The 27,023-nt window shown below is 37.7% G+C and overlaps 1 protein-coding gene across 1 annotated transcript; it reads left to right on the top strand.

The window, feature by feature from the left end:
• Nucleotides 1-1,989: 1,989 nt before the first annotated feature.
• hmgcll1 (3-hydroxymethyl-3-methylglutaryl-CoA lyase like 1) lies at nt 1,990-26,962 on the top strand. Its single transcript, XM_042502045.2, has 12 exons — nt 1,990-2,009; nt 2,095-2,200; nt 6,963-7,016; nt 11,317-11,625; nt 13,078-13,155; nt 13,655-13,762; nt 14,147-14,242; nt 14,436-14,584; nt 15,306-15,369; nt 15,615-15,803; nt 24,950-25,075; nt 25,869-26,962. Exons 4-12 carry the CDS (start codon nt 11,530-11,532, stop codon nt 25,971-25,973), a joined length of 1,011 nt encoding a protein of 336 aa, XP_042357979.1. The 5' UTR covers nt 1,990-2,009; nt 2,095-2,200; nt 6,963-7,016; nt 11,317-11,529; the 3' UTR covers nt 25,974-26,962.
• The last annotated feature ends 61 nt before the right edge of the window (nt 26,963-27,023 follow it).

Genomic DNA, 27,023 nt, shown 5'->3' with positions numbered 1-27,023 from the left:
TTCGGGTTTGGGGAATTATTACTTGCATTTAACCTCTGTGGGTTGCATTTAATGGGTAACAAATATGTGTGAAAAACACACGTTACAGGACTTATGGTAACGCGGTTGCATAGAATATGTACTCAATGTTTCATGTTCACATGACAAGCACTCAGTTTCTTGTTCAATGAAATGCTAAAAATTGGTTGACTTACTTTACTTCTGTTACTGCGAAGTTATGCTTCACACAAAAATGTTTTGCCGTCAACAAAAATTTACAGTTTTCTGTATTTTACTTTCAAGTACACATAGTTTAGATAACATTAGTCAAAGCAACATTTAAAGGTTGAGTATAGTTTCCTTTTCTTTGCTTTTGCTTTTTGTGTAACTTAAACTCTTTTTTCATATTTAAATTTTAATGTCAAGACAACTTAAACACTTAACGCTTAAAGATTTCTCAAATGTGTATGGCACAACTCTGCTTCCTTGCATTCTTAATCTCATGTTTTGGATGTTGTCCCCAGAAACAAGAAACCGTAAACTAAACTGAAGGAGTGTTGATGCATTTCCTTCTCATTTGGGAAAAGCAGAATTTAAAGAGAAAATGTGAGCAAATTTCCAGAGAAGTTCTTTGGTTACGCATGGTTTTTCAATGGTCTTGGAAATCTAGGGATTAGGTTAAGGATTAATATTTATTTACACAACTGTGTTGACCTTCACTGGACACAGGATATGTACTGTTGCACTTTTTCTCCCCACCTCCCTCCCACTTCTATAACATTTTTTTTCTCTGACATGGCAGAACATTGAGTGACTGTATTTCACTTAATTAAAAGCAGTGGCTGCCGGCCTGCCCAGATGTTATGTGGGCTCCATGTAAAAGGAGTGTTGACATTCAGTGAATAGAGGAGGCCACCTGCTAACTTAACTCTTGGCTTGAAGGGTGATTTGCATTCCTGCGGCCTGTTGCCTGGCATGATTACTCCTAGCACTTCACAATCCCATCTACTGTTTAATATCATGGATTCTTTCCAATTCAGCTACATTTCTTCCTTTTCTGTTGCACAGGAGTGGCTATGAATGAACTCCTATTTAAGTTCTCCGAAATGACACAGCCCTCTGGACAGCAACCTCTCGACCACATGAAAGGGAAGCGTAACAATTGCCATACTCAGGGCAGATTAATATAGTGGCCCCTTCTCCTCTTGAGACCCCCTTGGTCAAAAACAAGCTGCGGTGAGTCATAGGTGCCTTGACATTCATCAGATCAACACTTCCAACTCTGAAACAAGCTGAAAAAAGGTCACAACCCATCGCAGTTTACTTTTCATGAGGGGTTTCTTGTGGATTATTCATCACGCTCTCAGGTTTACAGCGTATGTCACAACATATTGTTGGCTTTACCTAAACACTGTTACATAATGCCAGGATGTGGTTCCAGGTGCTGATATTAAGTTTTTTTTCTACCACAAACATGTTTATTCTCTGAACCTGATTGAGAAAACAGACCCAGCGGCTGTTAAGAGCATGTTCTTTTGTTCAGTAAATGTGATATTTTTAGTGAGGTGAGATCATTTTGGAGCTCTCAGTAGGCCAGGGCTGGCTGGCTGTCAAAAGTGGCAAATGCTTGATGATTCAGGTCTTTTTTTTAAAAAAAAAAAAAAAAAAAGAAAGAAAGAAAATCTAATCTAAACCATCAGGAGCTTGGAATACGTTAACAAATACTGCAAAACAGAATCAAAAATCATAACTGGACTGAAAATCAAGTAAAAGTACAATTACTCCCATTAAAATGACCCGACACCCATCCGGGTCCATCTTCCTTACCATAACATCGAAGATTAACCTTGCACATGAAAAATTAACAAAGTGTATGGGACAGATGCCCTGACATGCCCTGCAGCGTGGTCTGGCCAATGGGCTCGTGTCCCTCATCACGTGCTGAGGACAAATGACCTCCTTTAGGTTCACTCCGGTTCGCTCGTGCTCTTCCGCTACTGTGAGCTTCCCGTTCCGTTTCAGGTGGGCAGGTATGTTGCACCATGTGTGCTATGTTGAACAAGTTGCGGCAGATTTTCGTTGCCTTTCCGAGCTTACATCGAAATTGTTTTACAGGCCGATGTTCTGGTGGCCCTGTGTGGCGTGTATGTGTGCGCGCGCGCGCGTGTCTCCTGTCCGCGCACACAGAGAGCAGATCGCCCTTGAATGCAGATACACTGAGGTAACCTGCATTTCACAAAACAAACAGGAATAAATACCAGACACACAGCTGCTTAATATTGTGATTATTGACATCTGTATCGTGATATTTTGTGTTACAATGTTGTATTGATACACATATGGTAAGAATCAATTTTATTTTTATTATTTATTTTTATTATAGAAATTATTTATTTGCAAATATTAAAATTTTAATTGCCTTCTAGACTTTTAATATCAGTTGCTTTCAGTATACCAGATACATGTGGCTGCAGTAAAAATGATGCAAGTAAAATGAGCACGCCGAAAACTTTATCTTATTAGATAAAACAGATGTTGACAAAGTTTATTTTAAATTGCAGTATATCTTATAATAATGCTCAGCATATTGCAATATATGTAAAATTGCAATAATATCATATTGTGACAATATTGTAGCAGGAAGTCTCTGGTGATGCCACCCCCTTGTAGAAGTACAGTTTAAAAATGGTACATGAAAATTACTTTCCTAAAAAAAAAAACTACCTTTATTCATGTGCGTTACTTGTAACATGTTGCGAACCCCTGTCAACAGAAGTATTAGTGCTGGAGGTGTCCCAGAGATGTCCGTCCAGATTAAATGACAGGGGCTGCTATATTTTTAAGTCTGTTTTCTCTTTTCAATAACGCCCACAATAAAAGTCCACTTTTATTGGAGTGAAGCCTCAGTCATCCGTGTCAAATAGTCTATAAACTTCTAAAATGAATAATTAGCAACAGTTTCTGAGTATGTGAAGGCATGCAACAAAAATAGTTCAGAAATATTGTCAGTCTTTAACCCTTAATGAAGAGCAAAAATTCCCCTTTTTTTTAAAGGCGTATTTTTCTATGCCAATGGCTCCTAAAGCTCTTTAAGGTTTCTGCGTTTTGTAAAACACTTCCCATCTGAGTGTTCTGAGTGAGAACATTTTAAAATGAAAATCAAATGTGGTCCATAAAAAAAATGTTGTATTTATTTTACGCAAACATGCTCGTAAACTGTGAAACCAAACATTTGTTCAATTTTGATGGAGTTTTGTATTGTAAAGGCACACTTGTCCTTAAATGTTGTGACTTTGACTGTCATTAATGGGCTTAATTTATGGTGCAGTTGGCTCTAATGCAGGCAGGTTAGATGACAGACATGATGCTTATTTTTGTCACATTTTGGTCACTCTCATAAAAGTACAAACCATAATAGTTATTGTTCACTTTGGTTTAATAATCCTGTGTTTCGTCGATTTTAGCCTCCGAGGTCTTTTTCTTTCTGAGACTCAAAGTTTATTTTCAAAGTGTCACCTTGCAGTCCATCCACAAGGCAAGTGAAATTGTATCTAATAAAAATGTTGTGCAGTTTACCTAATTCATCTCCCCACATATGGTTCTCCTTATTTGTGTTCTGTGGGTGGGCTATGACTTCCATACAGCTCAATCAGTCCCTCTTGAGAAGGCAGACCATATGGGTCGCATTTTTACATGTTGTTTGGTATGACAAGGCTGCAGCAGGAATGGCTAGGAATGTGTCCCGGCAGAGGGCAACGCAGAAACCCAGTTATGTTTGCTTGTTATTCACATATGCACATTAGCTTCCCCAGCCAGAGAGGAGAGGGCTTTTGGGTTCTTGGAGTTACAACAGGCTGTTTGTGAAGTCAACTGTCACTTCCCATTACAACTAGAGGTGGCACCTGTGCTTTCAGACCTTTCTATATTTCCCAAATCTTGTATTTTTAGTCTGGATTTTACACATGCATACAATGCGTGGCTGAAATTCACCATTAAATACAGTTTAACAGTGCTTTTCCGAGATGATTTAATAAACAAGAAACATAAGCTTAAGCTTTCTGTTTAGTTTGTATAACTCTAAAATTTATTTTCAGGCAGTTGTTTTTAAAGTTGATCTCAGCTGGGCTTTCTATTGCATGCAGTATTTGTGAATATTTTCCACGAGAATCCAGAAAAACATATGTCTTTTAAGATGCTTTTGTGAGTTTGTCTCAGTAGAAATAAAAGCTTCTGACGTGATATGCTAACAATGTCTGCTCTCCTCTTTTTGCACAGGTTAGTTATGTCCTCCTGTTACCCATCTACCGTACAATTTATGTCAAAGAACACATAAAATTAAAAAAAAAGTTAAAAGGAAAAATACAAACTGAAGCAGATGCACAGGATATTAACCTGTGTCTGAGGTCAAGGATGTCTCTATCCTGTACTAATCATGCTGATTTACTGTATCATCGAGCTTTCTAACCAACGTTTAAAACACTCCCAAAAATAAGGTACATCAGAAGAATCTGGGCACAATTATGAACTAAGGGAACAAAGAGAGAACAAAAACAAGACATAAAAAGCTAAATTCACCCCATGAAGGTTAAATCTTTCTATTAAAACCCGCTGCTCTGTTTTCAACAGTGAAAATACCCCCCACACCCCAAAAAAAGATCCCATTTTAGGCCAAGTCTTTAAATTTAAGGCACTGAGTCTGAGTTAATCTTCATCCCATAGCAGACAACTAATTTTTCTTATAATAATTGCACATTATGTCCAAACATGATTAAGAAAGAGTGTTTAACCAGATATTTGGCATTATCTGATGGTTAGTTTTCAAGTTTTTTTCTGTCTCAATTGCACATTACACTGCATGGAGCGTCAAGAGACACAACAGGAAGGAGGACAAAGAGATTTTCCTGTGTCCTCCGCTGTGTTTTGTGTTGTCAGGCATACTTATACACAACCCCAGTAATGAGTCCTGATACCCAGAAATCCATATTTTAGCATCTTCCCTTAGAGCACCAAGTATCAAAACTGTGAAGTGGCGAAAGCAACCATAAATGTCTGGTCAGATTCAAACTCTCATTGACTTCTAGATTGCAATATGTATATAATGGGATATGTTTGTTTACACGATGTGTGAGATTTTAAAGGCGTGTAGACATGGCCATATATGGCAGATTACTCACCCTGCTGCTAATTGGATTCAGTGCAGCTGCAGCATTGTTAAAAACACCTGTGTGTAGTATTGTACAGCAAACCCGAAGAAGCCATGGGTGAGATGCATTGTTTGCAACGTTTCAAATGAAGACTAAATAAAAAGTAATGCACCAAGTAATAACGACTGACAGTGCTGTGCACGGGGTATGCGCTTTTGAATGAGTTCTTGTTGACTTCTTTTTTGGATCTTTAGTTGCTGATTTAAGTCACAATTTTGGCAATTTGTCACTATTTTATTCAGGCAAATTGTATGGCTACTTATGCATGCTACTTGTGTTTGTAAGCACACTTGCCAGAGCAAGTGAAAGTAAGAGCCAACCCTTTGTTTGGTGTTTTTTTTTGTTTTTTGTTTTACTCTTGTCTGACTATATTGTGTTTTTTTTTCTGGCCCTGTATTCCTTGGATGCCTGCTGCTTACGGTCTGGCACCTGATAACTAACTTTTGATAAAGCCACAGATCTCACCTAAGCTCTGAAGGGTTACACGCCCATAAACATCCCGATCACAGACAGTTAGAAAAAAATATTAAAATTCAGGCAGAGGGCAGATTATCTGCAGATAAATACACTGACATGCACTTCTAGTGGGTCATAAATGATGATTGAGAGGGATTACTTCTGATGAGTCTGCATTTATTTTATTTTATTTTTTGCTCAAGGTCTTTTTATTAGCATTTAAAGTCCTACAAATACAGTTTATTACAGATGTAATTGGGAAAAAAACAGACAATTACCAATACATATAAACAAATTTGTTGTGGCAATAATAGGTGAGACACAAACAAAAGATATTTACAGAATTCAACAGTCAGAAATAGAAATAATAATGTAATTTTTAAAAATGAGTAGAAAATTACCAAAAAGGGTGTAAGCTAATAAGAGGTCAGTATTACAAGACTGCAGTATAAGTAGTGTCCATTTTTTTCTATGTAGGTTAAAAAAAAGGTTGCCATACAGCAAGATTAAATTTCTTTTTTAGAAAAACAGTGCATAGTATATGTAATAAAACTTTTTTTTTCTTTAAAAAAAGGGTTTTGTGGAAAAAATGTGTTGGTATCAGTACAAAAGCTAAGGTATCGTACTGACACTAAGTATTAAAGATTCTTACAATACTCAGCTCTAAAGACCAAGATATCTGACTTTTCAAGGTTGATTTTTATCTGTCCTGTCATCGTCTCACCCCACCATCCAAATAATGAACAAAACATGCTACTCCGCCAATTTAGAAAGCAAATAGAGATGTCAACAGCTACCGCTTAACCCAGTTCATGTCTAGTCTGGCTGCTGTAGATTCTGCTGTGAAATTCAATTTCTCCCACCAAGGAGATGGATACACTGAAGGAAATCTCTACACTTTATGATCCAGTCGGAGGAGCAATTCAGCCGTGAAGTCCTCTGTGGAACAATATAAAAATCTGCACAATAAATATCTGGCTGCTTAGAAACATCCGCTTAAGCGTATCTTTGACACAGTGGTATTTACTAGAGCCTTTGTGAAGAAAAAAACATGTCAGAATGAATGAATGAACAGGATTTAAGTTTTTTTCTCACACTCCCAAATAAATTTAGATCACTGTTAATCATTTTGAACAGGCCTGTGCTACAGCATTACTTTAGGCTGCGTGTACAGAGTCAGAAATTTTACACATGGATGCTCAGCACTCATGATCGTGTGTGGACACTACACACAGGTCAGTGGCTTTTGTGACTGAAAGCCGCAGGGCGCTCTGTGGTGTGATTACTGTGAGGATAATCTTTAACACACATGCTGTCTCTAAGGGGAGCTGTGGAAAGTTGGCTCTGAGCGTCCTGCCTTCCTGAAGAAACTGTAAGGTAGGCTGCTATTTTTATCAAGGCTTTACATTTTATTTTTAAGAAAGTGTTTGTGCTCTTTTTTTCTTGGTACACAGTGGAAATGAGATGGGGGTGGTGATGGCTTTCCCTCCACGAGTGCAAGATTATTTATATAAGTGCATTCTTTGCCCTTTTTTTGTCTTAAACATGATTCAGTTTCAAATACACACCATCAAGTGGGCTTTTTTTTGTAGGACTGGGTGTAATTATCCTAACTATATATCCCAAAAACCCTTCCATCTCATCTATGTATGAAGGACTGTCATCATGATTATTGCTTTCAGAGTGATGATCATGTGCGATCCGCTCAGCGTCAGGACTCTCATGTTGTTACAGTTCAGTTAGATCCATGATGTAGAAATTGAAGACGGATGGAGGATGAAAATTGATTTAATCTGGTTCCTGTTTTCTTTCTCCCACTTTGTTTTCAGTATATATCTGAGAGCTTAAAACCTCTTTCATGCCCTGCCGAAACCTGCACTCTATAAAGTACTGTTTTTCACATCTGTTTCTTTCTTAGCATAAAAAAGAGAATAGTCTCTTTCTTTTATTCGCCACTTTTTCCAGTTCAGAAACACGTTGTGACATTTGCACTGTTTGATTTTTATTTAATATTTCGAAGCATTCATCATGCTCTCGGTCTCCAAAATCCTCATGTGTAAAATATATTGCTCTCAGGAGACAGCTTACAAACTGGTGCAGAGACATCCCTTTTCCTGTCAGGGTGGATCTGTTTGCCTAATCTACACAAACGTAAAGAGTGTTGTCCCTTTACAGAGTTTAACCTGGTGGGAAATATCTTTTAAGTTTGTGCAGTTGTTAAATTGTTAGTAGCCTGAAAATAAGACTGAATTGCAATATTGTTTCACTTCATTATTATACACTATTTTCCTCTTTAACATGTGGGCAGTGATTTCTGATGTCTGTAACTAAGGTGATTTTATAATGCTGTTGAGATACAAAAATCCTCCATTTCTTTTGATTGCCAAATGCCAAAATCCTGCATCCTGTGTACTCTTAAAAAAAAGAGGGGGAAAAAAAGGAAATTTGCAACTTCAAAAGCAAAGCAATCACTAGAAAAAATATTGGCATTGTATGTTCTGCAGACCAAAGATCTGTTACATTTGCAGGTTATGTAGAAAATATTGTATGTTAAAATTGTATATTTCCACTCTGTGCTTGATGTGCGCTCAGGTTTAGGCACAAAAAACAACAACAACTAAAACACACTTGTTTATAGGGAGGGGAGTCATGTTTTTGCTTACAAGGGGCACAAAGCAGCACTTTCTCTGTAAAAAGCAATTACTTTTCATGCCAGTTTTCTGGCAGATATGCAACAATGTCCTAGTGAAAACGAACTGCTTTTTCAGGCTTTATCCCCACAGGAAAACAATAACAGGTCACTTAAAAACACCCATGTTTGGTGCCTTAAAAGCAGCTGAAAACACAGCGATAACTCGCTAAATCAGTACCAGTTTTGTTGTTTGTGGGTCTTGCGCAGCTTGGCAGGTGTCTCCCCTCCATGATGAAAAAGTCAGCTCCTACACTAATTTACTTCAGAATTGTTGGCATGATATATATTAAATGTGCAAACGTAACATATTTGTAGTTTGTGCATATACGTAGCATACAATGCTAACATTTTATTCTAGTGACTGGGCTGAAAGCACAACAAGTCACAGTTGATTTTGTAAGTAAGATTAAGTTGAGTATTTTTGACAATTTGTGTTATTCTTGTACTATATAAATGTGTTATATATTATAATCAATGTTTTATGTATCGGTGTTGGCTTGAAACCACACCCAACTTTTCTGTTATCTTACAAAAAAACCCCATTTTTTTACTTTTCTTACAGATGTCATTTGACCTGTATATTTTTTTTTTTGTAAAATGTCAAATCTTTCTCTACTTACAGACCATCTTAGACTTTAAAGCCTTCACTCACCTGCATTACATTGACTCCTAAAAGCAGAAAAGCCCCTCAAGGCCAGTTCTTTAAAGTGACCTTCTGCAGCTGGTATTTGTCAAGATAAACCGTAGCTGCCGAGTCTCCTTGAAAGAAGAAATGTTAAAAGGCCAGTTAGGGTTAATTGGTTGATGCAGTTATCATCGTTTGAAAAAAAGCCATCGAGAACGCAGCTTTTCCATGAAAAGTCTTATTTTTTTTGTCAATAGACTGCAAACACAATTAATGCATTACTTTTATTATGGTGATAATGAGAACAAACAGGAGTAGTTTCATTGTATTTAGTTCCAAAACATATTCATTTAAAAGGGGGCAGGGAGCTGAGTAGCAGAGTTATTCATGATTTGCACTTAGTGCTTCTGCAAAATGCAGTTTCGTTATTTATTGACTTTGACCATCTAAAGCACAGATTTACAGACATCTGGAAAAAAATTAATGCTAAGAAACCACCAAAACCAAGAAATTATTTCAAAATGATCGAATAATTATTTCAGGAAAATACTTCAACACAAAATTCCTTTCATTCATTTTTTGGCAGAAATAATAATGTGCACTGATTTGGTTTGATGTAAAAAGCTAAATAACATTTGTTAATAGTTAAACATTTGATTTAAAGGCAGCATACTTTAAAATTCAACCATAAATGTCTACTGCTCTGTTTTCCTGTAGCTAAGAGGACCATGAATAAGTGATTAGAGGCAATACAATTTCTTTTAGGGGGTGGCAACTGATAGACATCAACCTTGAAGTCTGCTACAAAAAAGGCTTTTTTAGGGCTGATCATATGAGTCGCCCTCCTCCCCTGAGAGGGAGGCAGAGGTCTCTCATCACAGAGCAGTTTAGCGTGGTGAGATGGTTGAATGCTAGGACTTCATTAAGCCCCTCTATTGTTAACATCTGGGTTCAGAAGAATGGCTCTTTCTCTGGTAAATGTTGCCCTGGCTTAACAAGGGATTTTATTACACCATGCAGTTGACATTGGCAGCAGTGGCACGTCTGGCAATGGAAAGCCTTCAACTGTTCAGGTCACAGGAGATCAATCAAAGCAGGCTGTTTCCCCGAAGCCTTCCCATTCTCACTCAAACAGGGAGTTGAATGTGCATCTAATCTTGCTGTTGAATCAAGATATAAAACATCAGCTGGAGGATTTTTTAGCAGGTACTAGTTTACCGTTTGAAACGTGGGGCGACATCACTTTTCTTGTGGTGCTTTCAGGCACAATTCACAAGTATTTAAACCTTTAAACCCTGAGCAAATTGGTGCGATTTCTTTCAAAAACATGGTAAAAAGGCAATTAGCAACTAGGAAAGAAATGTTCCACAAACTGCATGATTCATATTTATTTAGTATTTATAATTATTAAAATGACATATTTAAATTTAGGTTACACAGGGTTCCCATGGTTATGAGAAACCCAGACAAGTCATGGAATTTCACAGTCACATTTCCCAGGCCTGGAAAAGTCGTGAAATTTTATGTGTAATGAAATTGTTACAGTAATGTCCGGTGGAGAACCCTCCATGTGATATAACATAACAGCAAATTTATTTTCTTAATCTGACAATCTAATGTAGCTCTAATGTCAATGCTTGACAAAGTTTTGTTACCATCATGTATGTTTCTTCATTTTCTCCTTGCATTCTGCCTCTCCCTTCATTTGTACCTGCTTGCTGAAATTATGCGTTAAGAGTTTGAAGCTATTGGTTGAAAAAGTTGGGCAAGTGGGGCAAGAAGAAATTATTATGGGCCCTTCAAAAGTCATAAAAACGTTTGAAATTGTATCAGTTAAAATGTGTGGGAACTCTGGTTACGAAAATCTGATTTTTTTTTCTTTTTTTCTTTGCAATATTTTTTTCTTTTTTTCCGTGTGTTTGTGTGTTTTTAAACTAATTTTCAGGTCATTTTCTTTTTTCTTTTTTTTTAAACTTATTTCATATCTCCTTTCATTGCACATTGCCTGCATCCAACACTTTTGAAAGAAACCAGGCCAATTAGCTCACTTTTTAAAAGGTTAAAATGTTTCCACAGCAAAGAAACTTTTTTAGCCTGTTTATACATCTGATTTAAACTTGCACAAACTCCTGTCTTTCCTTATTTCATGTTTCTTTCCTACCCTGCACCTGCATTCCCCTTTTTTGGATGCACATATAATTTTATCGTTCGTCAAAATGCTTCCACAAGAATTCCCCATCCTAAGTGCAGCACTAATCTCCCATATCGCTCCATTTCCCACTTTGCTTCACACCATTTCCTCTCTTTAAGTCTGCATCCCTCCCCCTCATCCCTCTCTGTTTTTATCCCCTCCCTGCTAGGGATGTGGTTTCCATGGCAACTGCTGAATCATCCTCTACCGTCTGCAGCCTCCCTCTAATTCCATCTCCTCGTGCAGCCAAGCCCTCCGTCATCCAGGCCCTGCATTAGCATACTTACATGATGCTTCAGTATCCTATATGAGTTGCAGCGGTCTGTGCAGGTTTGTCTCGGAGGACAGAGGGCTGCAGCACGGCTGACAAGCAGCTTTTCGGATGGGTAACGTACCCACTACAGTGAAGCACTGCCTGAGCTATGAGCAACTCATCCAGGACTACCCATGGCTGAAACGCTGGCTGCTGGAGGAAAAGGTGGGCGTTGTTTTTCTTGTTTCTAATCTGCTGCACATGCTCTGCCACATGACTCTATCAGAGAGGAGAGGGTGCACAGCAGCCACTGATGACAGCGCTGATGCTGCTTATGTAATTGTCCTCTCTGCTGCACGATTTTAGATATTATTCTTTTCTAATAGTGCATCAGTCTAAATAAGACTGGAAAATTGTTACTATCTTTTTGAAGTAACTGTATATGACAAAAAATGTGTCTCTTCCCTCTGTGTTATGTAACCTCTATCAGGTTGCCTCAACAGAAATATTTGAAAGAATATTTGAAAACTGCAACTGTCCACAGTGGTTGTTTACATTTGAATGCTCACTGATTACATAAAAACAGTGAGTGTTAGCAAGCTAACTAGAAGAGTAAATGTACTTTTAACAGCCGTTACAGAAAGCTTAGCGATTTGCTAACGGCTTAGTACAAAAACCTGCTGACCTGTGTTGGAAAGCTGGTAAAGATAGTTTATGGCAAGCTAAAGACATGGATATTTTTCCTCTCAGAAGGTGGTGGACGTAAAAATGGAGGCAAGTTATGACAAAAGAAAATCTGTTTTCATGTTTCTGGATGTGAAGGAGCGTCCTGACTCCTGTTTGCTAACACATTAGCCCGGCAAGAAACTCCATTGAAATGATAATTCAATTAGCTACCTGCTGTTTTTGTTGGCTTGTTTTGTTCGTCTGCTCCCCCCAAATCATTTAAATAATGTTACATTAGCAATTGGTCAGTTTGTATTTTTCTGTTCATTTTTTATTCAAATTTCCTCTGTCAACCTATTAAACAAATTACTATTACTATTACTATTTGAAAAACGTATTAATTGTTAGCACTTTAATCGCAACAATTTGTCACACTTAGTTATTACTTAGGCCTATTTATTGTTTTTATTTCATGTATTTTAACCCACGGCAGAGGAAGTTTTTAATGTCTTTGACGTTTTTATGTGTATAACGGTCTGTGAAGTTCAGAAGTTTTTTAATGTAGTCGGGGATGCATTTCCATGGGAGTGCACAATAAAGATATCTTTTTTTAAAAAAAAAAAAAGTTAGCTAAACTCATTTAAATTAATAATATTTAATCTTGGTTTTATACTTAACACAACAAGGACTTTCCTCTAGAATTACAAGGTTCAGACCAGAAAAATACCCTGATCCTCTGCATATCCCCTGTGGTTTGTGTAGAGTTACCCTCACCTTCTTCCCCAGTGTTTTCACTATGAAACACATCCTGAGTTTGCATCCTAATGTCATGACAGGCTTATGTTTTGGTTCGTGGGTTTCGCCTGGCTTTGAGATTGTGTGTTGTTCATTTTAGAAATAACATGTCCTGGAGCACCCCACACCAAAAGGATGACTGACTGACTGTGTTCAGTGGACTGTCATGTGTCGCCTAACGTCTTCTTACTCTGTGTCTCTTTGACATTTCTCCAGACCATCACAGGACACGAGTACCCAGACTTTGTTAAAATAGTTGAAGTTGGGCCGAGAGATGGACTTCAAAATGAAAAGGTATGCACTTGTCATTTCAGTCACGGATCTCATTTATATTTATAAATACACACTCTTGTTTTGTACATGAGCACCCCGGGAATCCCCCATTTTTCATACGGAAAACAATCCATAACATATGGGTTGTGTGCTATAATTGCCAGGAGCATGTGTTTCACATTTTCTTTGAAATTGAATAGGAAAGATGACACGGCTTCTGGCTTGGTTTACTCTGCTTAGCATGTCACTGCTTTATCATTTCCTCATTGCATGCCTGTAGTTTTACAGATTGCACTGGATGCAGGGATAATTTTATTTACCACAATGTGTTATTACGAGAAATATTGAGAGATCTTTATATATTTAGCAAGTGCATGATTCAGCATGTGAATGAAGATCAAGATGTGATTGGCAGGCAGTGTAACAAAAAAAAAAAAGTGCCGTATATCTGCTTGTTGTACCTCACATCTTGAGTGGAATCAAATCCAGAAAGAGCAGTTTCAGTTTCCTTGTTCCCCAGGAAATTGTTCCGACAGGGGTGAAAATCCAGCTGATAGACATGCTCTCAGGAACAGGCCTGCCTGTGATCGAGGCCACCAGCTTTGTGTCTTCAAAGTGGGTACCACAGGTAATAACTCTTCTTTGTGCACAGCAACAGAGTGCTGAGTGATTTATTAGGCCTCTCTTTCTTGTCTGCATAACTACTGAGGAAAATGTGCTCCTCTAGAATACTTGTTGGACCCACAGATGTTTTTGGAAAAAGTATTCTTCATATAGTCACCTTCTCACTTGCTGCCATAACTTGTACCACTATTCACATCCTAAAAAAGAGCAAACCTGAACATGTCCCATTTTATTTATACTGAGAAATGTGAGATGAAAAAGTAATTCTGTCCTTTACGGTATGTGTGCTGCCTACGAGCATGTGAAAACATTTGTGCAGGATGATGTATTCTCAGATGGTGTTAAAGGTTTATTTTTCTACATCATTTGTTTTCTACCCTTCATTTAGATGGCAGACCACACTGATGTACTCAGAGGAATCCAGAGAGCGCCTCATGTTCGGTACCCTGTTTTGACACCTAACATGCAAGGCTTCCAGGACGCTGTAAGCATTAATTTTCTATTCAGCGTGATGATCTCCGCCATAAACCATAAGTATTTACCCATGCTTGTCAATTTGAGTTAACTGTTGGCGCTACATTCTTTTTTCCCCAGATAATTCCTGCACTTACGTAAGTGTGACTCCAGCACAGTGTTCAAAACGGTTTTACAAGTTCATTTTTCTCTCCGGTTTCAAGGTTGCAGCTGGTGCTACTGAAGTGGCGGTGTTTGGGTCAGCGTCTGAAACCTTCAGTAAAAAAAATATTAACTGCTCTATTGATGAAAGCATGCTGAGGTTTGAGGAAGTCATTAACACTGCCAAACAGCACCAAATTCCAGTCCGTGGGTTAGTATTCTGGAGATTAATCTTCACTTAGCATGTGTGAAAACACAGATCTTAAGCAGGTGAAACTACTGCAGTCTCTATATGAAGGAAAAAACACAATTCAGTAATGATAGCTTTTAATCAAACTTCCAGATGTTCACCAAGTTAACCACAAGTCCAGATGGCAATTGGAGCAAAATCAATCAGGATAAGTTGCTGAATAAAAGTCAGTTGTTTTGCATGTTTTCTTGGATTATATGAACCTCTCAGTCCATAAAAGATAAACACAGCAAAACAACATGGATTAGTGTAAATACTGTCACTTTCCAACTGCCAAATACTGTTTAATAGTTAACAAATCAATCAGCAAAGCAAGATCTGGATCACAACCAAATTCTAATCACCGATCTGTCAGCGAAATCTCATGCAAATCTTTTTGCCTCACGCACTGACAAATGAACAGCCAAAAACATCAAAATCAATAGCAGTGTTCTTATCTTAAATAAATTGATTTAACAACAGGCAGCGGCAAAACAATGTTGATTTTTGTCCCAGTGAATGTGTCCTACATGTAATCCTGTTATCAAAAATACAGAAACCACAATACTAAAGTATTCAGCAGCTTGAAGTTCTCCACATTAAAGTGAACTGCTGCTACATCCACATCAGTTTAGTTTTTTTATTAATTGAATGCTTAATGCATAGACTCAATGAAATTCTCAGAAATGTTTTGCTCTGTCAGGTATGTTTCCTGTGCCCTTGGATGCCCTCAGGAGGGACACATTGAACCTTTCAAAGTTGCTGAGGTGCGTTAAATCTTTTACATTTTTTGTATACTTTCATGTTCACAGAAACATTCAATGGAGAGAATATTGATTAATAGTTGTTTTATAATGTTATCATATGACATTGACAGAGCATGTTAGTAATCATTGACAAAATGCAGGTTTTGTAGACATATATTCTGGAAGATCATAGTTGTTAAGATTACGTCTCCTGCATGATTCCCTGTAAATGAGAGTATTTTACCGTATTTTTTACTTTTCTTTAGGTGGCAAAGAGGTTATATAAATTGGGCTGCTATGAGATTTCCTTGGGGGACACTATCGGTGTTGGTACTCCAGGTTCCATGTTTAAGATGCTGCAGAATGTGATGAAGGAGGTGCCCACCAGCGCTCTTGCAGTTCACTGCCATGACACTTACGGTCAAGCTCTGCCCAACATCCTTACTGCACTTCAGGTAAGAAGTCACAATGTGTAGTATGAAGGGTAATCTCAAAACTAGTACGGCTGACTATAAAGATTTTTTATGTTATGATCAATAATATTGCTATAATTATTATTACCAATGGCAGGAGAGGTAGTGTGCTAGATATTATTGTCAAAGCTGACTAATTGATTGATTTCTTATAAGACACCAAAATTGCAGTTGCGGCAGAATAATAATTTATTACATTATACATTACAATATACATTATTGTTTGACAAGAAAAATAAGACATTAGCCAAACCATGTATCCAAAGATTTTACAGTATTTTGCAAAGCTGCATCAACTTATTTATCTTTGACCATCTATACTGTCATAGGTGTGTAGTTAAGGGGTTTAGTGTGAAGAGGGTGATTGCACAAGTGTATATGAACAAGCATTTGACAAAAATTAAGACATTTACGTCATATATTGATTCGGAAAAAACACAAATTGGTGCATAAAAAATACCTGGATTCAGGAAATTAAGTGTTAGATGCTCAAAATGTACTTGCAGAGGACCCCAAAACCACCTAATTTCATATGTGTTCCACTCGAAAAAAAAACTTATACACTTGGATGACTGTAAAAACTAAGATAATGTACATCTAAAATTCATGTTAAACTTAAAGGATACACCTCCTGAATAATCTCATTTATAAGAGGGCCCTTGGACACAAAAGACATAAACATTAAAAATGGTAGCAAAATAGAAAAACAAGGGTAGACATATTAACCTAGAAAATTAATAACAATACACATACACACACACCCACAAACACACACACACACACACACACACACACACACACACACACACACACACACACACACGCGTGCACATGACTCAACCCCAAACCCAGATTTTTTAACAAGCTATCCGTCCTTCTAAAATACATTGAGGTAAAGGTTTATAAGGTGCTGCTCTCTGGCAAGATTGTGCTCCCCTACTCTGGGCAAGAATCACTCAAGGCACCTGGCATTTCTTGACGTGCCTAAAATAAACGGGAAGGGCTCCAAAACTGCGTCAAAAGTTGGGAGGAGGGACCTGTGAATTCTGGGAAATCCAGAGGAAGGAGCTTGAAAATTCTCAAAACCTGGCAGACATCAAAAATACGTCTTTGAAAGCAGAGTGAGGGAGAGACCTGACATCTCAGCAAATTTACTGAAGTATCTCTGAAAAAGGAAAAATTCTCAGATCTCTGAAAGGAAAGGGAGTCATATGCTTTGATAATGCTGGGGGGACGAGCATTGATCACTCTTCCTCTTTGTACAGAAAAGTACTTTAAAAAAAAAACATCCTGAACTTTGTGTGAGGGGTATGAAAAGTGCCAGTATTTTTTTCTTGCAGAGGTCTCTGGAGGGCTTAGAAATACTGGCATAGTTAGAAGTGGAGGCCCATTTACCTCAGAGTTCTCTGAACTATCACAAGACAGCGATGCATCATCCTCTTGATCCGCACATCCTCTTATGTTGAATTGTTTGACAGCTTTACTTTCTGCAGTGGCTTGGGGAGGATTTTCTGGGCACCTTCTCCTCCACATGCACATCTTTCTCCTTATGATGAATATGAACACTCTTGTGGAGAACCGCAGGCCGATTATGGATAAATGCCCAGCCTTTGCATAAATCAGTGTTCTCACTCATGATGACATGAAGAGGAGCAGCCAGATGTGGAAGCAAAGTTGAGGTGGTGATTCTCGTTCCAGGACATCTTTCAACTTCCTTAAGTGACTGCCAACATTGTAGACATCACAAGTCTTTTCTGAGGCTTTAAATCATTATTCCTGCTGGGGATAATCGTATGTTAGGCTGCTCCCAATCCATCTCTTTAGACAATTTTCATGGCAGAAATTACAGTGCATTCAAAGACAGCATATTTTGTTCATTGTAACAAAGAGCAAAGGATATGTAGTATTTATTTTGTGGTTGTTTGAAATCATTTTAAACTGAAGTACTTTAGAGCTTCCACATACAAGTGTATACTTAATATAAATCTCAGATATGCAGTCGACTTTCTCATTTTAACAACTTATCAACTCTGTCCAAAATTAATTGTAACTACCACACAAGGTCTATGTAGAAAATCTTGGTATCATAATAAAGGTAACACTTGGCAGATTTACTTTCAAGGCGTAAGCATCAGTATAGATGTCACTGGATCAGAGTAAATTCAGAAATGAGAGAAAATCAATTAACGATTTGATCTCAGCCTACAAAACTCAGCACTGTCAGAGTTGATATTCTTCTGGAATTATGCAGCTCAAAACCTCAAGCAAACCATATCATGTCATGTGAACAGTACCTGTGCATAGACAGTTGCTAATAAAGTGAAAAGCAGAGCAAAGTTATACCCCCCCCCCCCCGGACTTAACCAGTCTCTCTTTCAAACTTTGTACAGACTAATTTAGAACAATGGTTGAGTGCTGCTTGGGCATGTCATTGCATCTCGCAGGTAAAGGGGCTAAAATTAGCACAACTCAAGTGTTGTATTCCCATCACTGTTGATTGTTGCCAGAGCTGATATACCTGTGACTACTGCAGAGTCATATGGTATAAATGCAGGTTGTAACCTCTCCCATTACATCCAAAACACAGATGTACGTTTTTCTTTTTGTTGTTGTTGTTTCTATGTTTTTGTGTATTTGGAAATGGCCTTTAGAAAGATTAAATCATATAAAGATGGAATTTTGAAATTGGCCACTTTAATCACATTTGTGTAAATGTCAAATTCATTTAATTTACAGGCCACTGCAGGTATTAATTCCACCTAAAAACAACAATTTTTGACTTTGTTACGAGAAATCACTTCATTTTGGAAAATCAGTCAGATCTCCATACATGTTCCTATTTACAGGAAACCATAATAATTGGATGGAATGGCCCTTTAATTATGATAATGAGAGTTTGAGGTGTAAAACGACGTGTGGCTGTCCAAATGTTGAAAAACTGACTGTAAACCTGAATCTGCCCTGAGCTTTAATGACAATGTGTCAGTTTCCGACATTATGAATGTATCCTCTGTTTTGGAGAGTATTGAGAAGGCACATAACAAATGTGTAGGTTACAATGGGACACACAGAAAAGCAGGAGCCATCAGTCAACAAGGAAGAGGGGCATTAAGAAACATGATCTAAGCCTCCCTCCTCAAAGCAAGATGATTCACAAACTGCCCACTGAAAAAAATCCCAGAATCTTAATGAACATAAGATATTTCCAATGGGCCCTCCCATCACAGTGGACATGAATTGTAGTGGGAAAAAATAACTTAATGGACTATCACAGTAATAAACTCTGTTTCTACGCAGCTCAGCAAAAAAAAAAAAAATTAGGTTGTAAATCCCTGTGGAAGAGGTCTCATCGGGGTGTTTTCACCGCTTTGCCCGTAGTGTAAAACCAACATAAATCCGGACATAAAACAGGTAACGCGGATATGGCTGTATCAGTTCTCTGGAGCACATTGTCATTGCCGGGGAGGAAGCTCATTGGGGGCTGGGTGGGTCAACAGATGTGAGGGGGTCAGCACAAAGGCTCAGCTATTCAGTGTCTGTTGGACAAAGCAACTGAGAGCTAGGTGGATAGAAGGGCCCTGGGGGGCTCCTAACTCATCTGTCGCTCGGCTGTTGAACTCTGACAATGCTGTGCTTAAAGACCAGTGGAAAATGATCCTTTCATTCGCTCGCTGCAGAGCACGTGATGAATGGCGCTGCAGCTGCAGGCCCAACTCTAGAAGCTTTTGATAGCGCTTGTAAATATCTACTATGCAGGATAATATTATGCTTTGTGACTATTAATTTGCTTAAATTCATGTGTAATTATTGTGGTAATGTTATTCATTTAAAGTGTCACCAAAGAATTAGAAAAACTAAGTTTTAAAATCTGGAAACATTCAACTAACAAGATTTACAAAGGCAAAGCACCTTGATGTTAATAATGGTAAATATAATAATTAACACACGTAGCTGGTATTTTTCACCCACAATTCCTGATACTTTATTTAAAGTAGTAGGCTACAAGTTTCTATTGCGTTCTTGTCTACTAAATACTACCCTATATACTATAAAAATGACTACTGCTCATGTGGCATATATAAATGAATAGATAATAATAATGTAATGAACATTTTTAATATGGACCTCCTGTGGATGGCCGCAGGTCAGTGTTGACATGATTCTGTTTGAATAGATCTCAATAAGAACCATCATAGCCAGAGTATTCATTGTTTTTGCAGCAGATAAACTTCTGTCTTCCCCGTTGGCATTAAGTCATCACCTTATGTGCAGAGCAAACATAGTAATTTGCCAGAATTACAACTGTATTTTCCTGTAATGGCTGCAGGAGATTGCTTTTTGCACAATCCAGTATAATCAATATCAATCCAAAAAAAACCCCAAACATAATAGCTCGAGCATTCATTCTTTTTGTCATCAAGATGTACGCCTGTGTTGGCATCATTGCGCTATGTCACCTGCAGTGCAAAGACACATAGTGGCGCCAGAGGAATGAATGATGAATCTGTCACGACTAAGCACTTTGCTCCTAAAAATGAACAGAATTTAAAAACGTAAATATGTACGAAGTTAAAATCACGCATGTAGTGTTAAATCTTCTATTTTTGCTATAAAATCTTTTATTTTTGTCCGTTTTTTTTTTTTTTCGAAGGTTCAGTGCTAGTCAGTTAGTCAATACCTTTTAGCTTAGGTAAAGCAGATTTCAGGGACATGAAGGTACTCCAAGAATTGACATCACAATAAATTTGAAAAAAAAAAAAACACCAGCAGAGGCACTGGTGGACTATTTCTATTTAAAGGGTTAGCATTGTTGATGGCAACTTTGAAAAATAAATACATGGCAGTTTGTAGTACAACATATCCTCATACAACAGTTTGGACGATATTCTACGAATTAGAGCTTCACAAATGATGTAAAGTTATGTAATTAACATAAAATCGCGGTGGTTAGGTTTAGGTAAATTAGGTAACTGTGATTTTGTTTAAGTTCTCCTGTATTTTATGACCCAACCACAACCACAGCCTCCCTCCTGACGAGACCACCCAGGACCACTTCCTTCTTTACTCCCATTAGTGCATTGGTCACGTGACCGCAACCTTCCCAAAATACATGGGTTAGGCGAGTATTACTAGTTCACGTGGGAATTTCGGTGCATTACTTTTTTTTTCAATACAACCCTCAATACAACCCTAAATAAATAAGTAAACAAAATATTATTAATATACTAATACAGTAACATCTGCAAGGACAAAAAAACACAGTAAAGCATTATAATATTTGGAAGAATAAATGTTTGATTTACTCTCATTTAGCTGCTTTTCTCTTGATTTTCTACAGTGCTATTCAGCCATGCATCATCGTGCTAAAGAAAACCTCAACAATGTCTGTGTGTAAAGTAGCAAATAGTTTTAAGTTAGCTTTGATTTTGGATGGTGGAGTGAAAAAGCACAGAGGGACGGTTAAATTCCTCTGTGGATCATATTTAGAATGATTCATCACAGCTGCCCTGTGGCCACAGAAAGTAATAGCAGCCGGGGATATTTTGCCTACCATTTGCTCACCCATAAACAAGATGGAAATGAAAGATTTTATCATAGCTTTTCATTACTGTGTGCCAGAAGTCCACACCACCAACTGGGAGAGAAATGAATTCCCCCAGCGCTGTCAGCCCTGAGTCACCTCTTTTGTTCTTGATAAAGACATTCCTCAGTCTTTGTACCTTTTCTCTTTTTTTTTTTTCTCAGGAGATCTGGGGGGGCTTTGTTACTAACCCACTCCTGGCAGGTCACACAATGACAACGTATGTACTTAGATTTCACAGGCTTGGCAAGGGAAATTATTTATTCTCACCCGCAATTTTGGTGTATTGTGTACGGCTGCAGCCGGGGAATACAGTATAACCTGTTTGTGCTCACACTTGAGCTCTCCGCCAACAACAACAACATTCATGTTCAACTATGATGGGTTCAGCAGGCTCAATAACTTTGTTTTACTAACATTCAAAGATCTTCTGAAGTGTGTTGATAACTTCAGTAAAACCTTATGTTGTACTTTGTTTTATTTATCAATGGCAGGTGTCGACATCACAAGGTTATAACTGACATTTGCTGTATGACATATAATCTTCATTACCATCTTCATCACCATTGTGGCGTATCAGTGGCGATATGCCATTTTACAGGGGAAAAAATCCACATAGTACAGTCCAATAATAAATAATTATACACTCAGTCTATAGCTTAAATAAAAAATAAATGATTAAAACTGATTAAATCACAAAATTAAACAGATAATAAGTATGAAAAAAACAAAACAAAATTAGACAACACAATACCAGAGCAGAATATTATGGTAATTAAGACATAAATCAAACATTAAAACCAGTATTAAAAAGATGAATGTATACATGCATCATGTGATATACAATCATATTATTGAAACTGTACACCACATTTCATAGTTACACTTCTCTTCACTTTATTCATTTCAGTATGAACACTAAATAAGTAACACTGCTTCCACGCAGGTTGATTAGACATATTGAAAGTAAAAACAAACAGTATTAAAGTATATAAGAGTACAGTATTAATGGGTGCATCCATAGAATAAAAGAAAAAAAAGCATAAAATACCACAATGAATAACCAACATATAAGCCATAAACAAACGCTAAGGACACATGAGAAAAACTAACACACGCACACCTTCTGGTGTTTTTATTGAAAAACAAAATAGAATAGATAGACAACTCTAATATCATTAATAAACAATCTAATTTTGAAAAAAATATTTTACCACAACAAAGACTAATAAGATTAATAAAAAAAACATTAATAAGAATAGGTGCAGGTACATTCAGCATTTTCTGTTCTTAAGCCAAATAGAAGTTTTGTATTATTTATATCAGAATTGTCTGTGTAGATTTATTTTTCCATACTTTTGTAAGCTTCAACCAAATGAATTGTTGGGCAGTAGTTAAGTTGAATACGGTTTGATTTAATGAAATTATTTACCTGTTACTGAAAACACAGCTTCCACCTGAACATAAAACAAAGTTTTAAAACACCAGAAACTTAGATTAGATTGCATTTTTTCTTCCATGAAGAGGTTGATATAGAAGGTGCATGATGTGGTTATATAGTTTCAATTTGTTCTGCTCAAATAAATCACAAAGTAAAAATGTACTCATTCTTTATGCTTGTTTTCTCTATCTATGGCTTATTTATGTTTTCTTAGAAAGAGGTGATATATGTGTCAGCAGTGGATCTGTGACAGTTTCTTTCAGCTTCCCAGTTTATGTAGCAGTGGGTAAAGCATCACTGCTTCCTATGCTTCAGTGAATGCACGCTCTCTCTTTCTCTTTCTCTCTGACGCAGTTATAAAACCAGAATGGGAGCTTGTCCATCTTCAGCCTCGTCCACTCGGAGTGTAGAATGTCTACAAGCTTATCCCAAATCATGGGAGTTTGAAAATGTACTGTGTCTTTACCCAGGAATGTATTGTTTTTATATGACCACAGCTCACTGAATATGGCTTTTTTAACACTGAGTGCACATCTGGTTTCTGGGCAGTGTGAATCAAACTGAGCATTGGCAAGCTAAAGCTGCTGACCACCAATTCCTGCACGATTAGGGTCCAGAGAAACAGGGCACGCTGGTGAAGGGTCTGTTTTGTTCCTCTCGGAAACAGTATGCTGAAGACCCCTGGCCTTACACGGTTAGCAGCTGAAAACGAGAGGATTGGCATGGTAGATTACAACTCTGTGTTTATACTACAAAAAATTCTGCCTAGTACAATATCCTGCTCTGGCTTTATCCAAGGTCTGGAAATCTCGTGCGCTGCACACACCGGAGTAGATCTCCTCCTCCTTCCACCCCACCTCCTCCTCTCCCCTTGCCAACACAAACAGCAATTACGGCTAGCTCAGACGGGCCCCGAAAGAAGTAGGTTCTTGTCTGGAGGAAAAGCAACCAATTAGCAGTATTGTTCTGAAAAAGGCAATAGAGATTCTTTTAATATAGCTTGCTTGGTTTTGCTCCACGGGGTGAAAGTCCTCCGTGACCCAATGCCACTGAGAGGATCAGCGTGTTAATTTAGTCTCACTGTGGGATCCTCTGACATCTGGCTCTGCCACGGAAGCTGGAAAACATCTTTAATATTCTCATGACGATCCCAGGGACATGTGGAAAACATCCCGAGACCTTATCCGTAATGACTGAAAAACTGAACGCCTGGCTCCATCATTTTTTGGTGTGAAAACAAAGGTTACACTTGCGGTTAGGTTACAGTTTCTGTATATGTGCATTTAGAAAAATTGTAAAAAATATTGATATGACTTACATCTTTCTGTAGCACTGACGTCAAAACAAAAGCTGTAAACTATTATTTCCTAAGACATCCAACAAGTTGAGAAAAACGACTGAGAACGCATCATTAATTTTCATATGGAGGACACTTGGTGTTGTTGGCAGTAAAAAAGAAACAACATTATAGTTTCCCAGAAAATACAACAAGTATGCTGATTGTAAGCAGCCAGTGAGCCTAACATGTAACAGAGTAAATAACCTTAAAATTAATCTTTTGCAGGCACCAGAACACAGGCACTTATTAATAAAAGGTCATCTGCAAAATAATTGATGGCATTCATGATTATTTGTAGCAACAGCACATTTATGTGTTAATTCTACAATTCCTGTATTGTTGGCATAGTGTAAGAGGACACCGTCCAGCAGAGAAAAAAAAATCTTCTCAATGTGGCAAGAAAGTGAATCCCCATGGTTAAGGGCAGAGTAGTGTTGTAAAAACATGAGTAACCCAGAGAATCAGAAACATATGAAATATTTATAATGTTCCTGTCATATGAACAGGGCGGTAATTATGTGGTGCTGGTGGTTTAAGCTGACAAAGAGGATGACTAAGCCATACTGTGGGACATTCTGTGCCCACTCATCCTCAGGACATAAGCCCACAGTCTTCTAAACAGCTGTAAAACACGACCGCAGGCCTGGCAAGGCACACTGCAACGGGCAGAACAATCCCAACAGAACAAGGATCTTTGTTCCTGGATTTTTACCTGAGGTGAAGCCCATGTGGAGCCGCTGAATGTCTCTGTTGTATGTCCTTTGCAGATGGGGGTCTGTGTGGTGGACTCTGCAGTAGCTGGTCTGGGAGGTTGCCCATATGCTCAGGGTTCATCTGGCAATGTTTCAACGGAGGATGTTCTCTACATGCTCCATGGCATGGGCATCGAAACTGTAAGTATGTCGTCACCGTGCACTTGGTATTTTTTGTCTCTGTAATCCCAACAGATCGACCAAACTTTCAGAGGTCATTTACATAAACAGATCGCTCTGCAAACATGCGGCTGTGTAAATGTTTATTTTATAATATCAGTGGTTTTACACAACTTGCACAAGTCCACAGTGTTGCATGCCGTCTCAGGAGCAGTTTATTTTACAATCCCTACCCCTGCTGGTGGAAAATTTCCACTACACTTTTCTATCACCTGCTATGCACATTAACTTAAATGCATAAGAAACTTGCCTTTAAATTAACACTTTTTGTTTGTTTTAGCTGTTTTTTATGTTTTAAACTGTCTGACGCCACTCTATCTAGAAGAATTACCATATCTTCATACTCCAGTTAGAGTACTGAGGTCGACTGCAGTGGTTACCCCTAAACTGTGGATTGGCTTAAACATACAGATATAAACATCTCCTTAAAACAAATTAAGTCACTGCTAACGACCCATTTTATTTTGTTGGCGTACGATTGACTTGAACCTGACTACTTATACTGGTTCAATCCTTTATTGCGCCCCATGCTTTTTGTACTGCAATTTGCTCTATTATGTTTTTTCCTCTCCTATTTCCGTTTGCTTCTGTATTTATCTGTTTTGTATTTTATGACTGCAAAGCACTGTGGTCAACTGCGGTTGTTTTAAATGTGCTCTACAAATAAAGTCTGACCAAATTAAGTTTGACTTGGGACAAAATCCCTCACAGACATTGCGTTTGAACTGATATTGCAATATGTTTTTCTTCGCAGGGTGTGAACCTTGCCAAAGTCATAGAGGCTGGTGACTTCATCTGCAATGCTTTACATCGCAAGACAAACTCCAGGGTTGCCCAGGCAATCAGCAGAACACTGTGAAGTGTTTCTGTAAAGGAATATATTTAAATATTTGATTCTGCTTTCCTCTAAAGTGCTTCCCCTGCTGTTGCTGCCTTCGGATTTATTGCCTATGCTTCTGTATTTGAAGAACATTGCTCCTTGTTTTAACCTGTCAGGATGTGTCTCATCAAAATAATCTCAGATATTGTCAGTATTTCAACAGTTCAGTTACCTTTCGATTCATTTCTACACTCTATTACTTGGAGGACAAAGTACTCAAATGACCATTATGATCAACTGAATTATTTATTTTTTGTGTGTGATATTTTGGTTTTCTAATCTTTTGCTCTGTATGGATATTTAAACAAACCATCAAGGAGAATATTTTGCTTTGATAAATATCCAGATTAATGACCTGATGAGTCATGATGACATACTGGCCTTAAAAGAATCGAATTATCAAACTCTATTTCAAAACTTTCTGGTATTTATTTGACTCAGACAAATAAATCTGGTAAAGGTCAGTGACTCCTATTACTTTGCAAAGCTCAGTGGCCTTGTAAAATAAAGTTAACAAATAAGTATGTAGTTTATTTTGGGAGCTCACTGAACTCAATTTATTTGCACCTCAGCTGTTTGATTTATATCAACAGGGCAGATAAACAGCAAAAAGAAAAAGCTTCCTGTTTTGAACATCTCTTTATGCACCTTACTCCTCAGAAGATCTTTTCAACTTTTTGGGTCAGATACTGAAGTCTTCTTTTTAAACTTTGTTCAAGCTATCACAAAAATAACATTTTAAAAGCTGTCTCAGAAGAGTTATTGCTCTCAGGTTTGCCAAAGATCACTAAAGAAGTGCCCCTTGATCATTTGTTTGCCATTAAAAACTTTTACCAAGACATAAGCTACTGTCTAGAAGGACTGCCTGTTTGGGTTTCAAATGTAGTTTTGTCTCATCCTTTTACATCCCACTGTGAAATCTGTAAAACATAAAAAATGTAAACATTAAAATCGAATGTGGTCCTAAATTTGAATGTGATTTTATCAAAATCAAGATGGCAAATTGTGCTTGAGAATATATATATATAT

The sequence above is a fragment of the Plectropomus leopardus genome, chromosome 13 (genome assembly GCF_026936395.1).
Source record: "Plectropomus leopardus strain MGB_pleo_1.0 chromosome 13, ASM2693639v1, whole genome shotgun sequence".
Taxonomy (NCBI): domain Eukaryota; kingdom Metazoa; phylum Chordata; class Actinopteri; order Perciformes; family Serranidae; genus Plectropomus; species Plectropomus leopardus.
Note: the sequence above shows the minus strand (reverse complement) of the source record. Positions and strands in the feature narration are given on the sequence as shown.

Bases quoted from the DNA above. Each gene is read 5' to 3' on its own strand.
- hmgcll1 (XM_042502045.2), top strand. From the start codon at position 11,530: ATGGGTAACGTACCCACTACAGTGAAGCACTGCCTGAGCTATGAGCAA. The intron at 14,243-14,435 runs GTAAGCATTAAT...TCCGGTTTCAAG, and splicing joins TGCAAGGCTTCCAGGACGCT to GTTGCAGCTGGTGCTACTGA. The intron at 15,804-24,949 runs GTAAGAAGTCAC...TGTCCTTTGCAG, and splicing joins ACATCCTTACTGCACTTCAG to ATGGGGGTCTGTGTGGTGGA.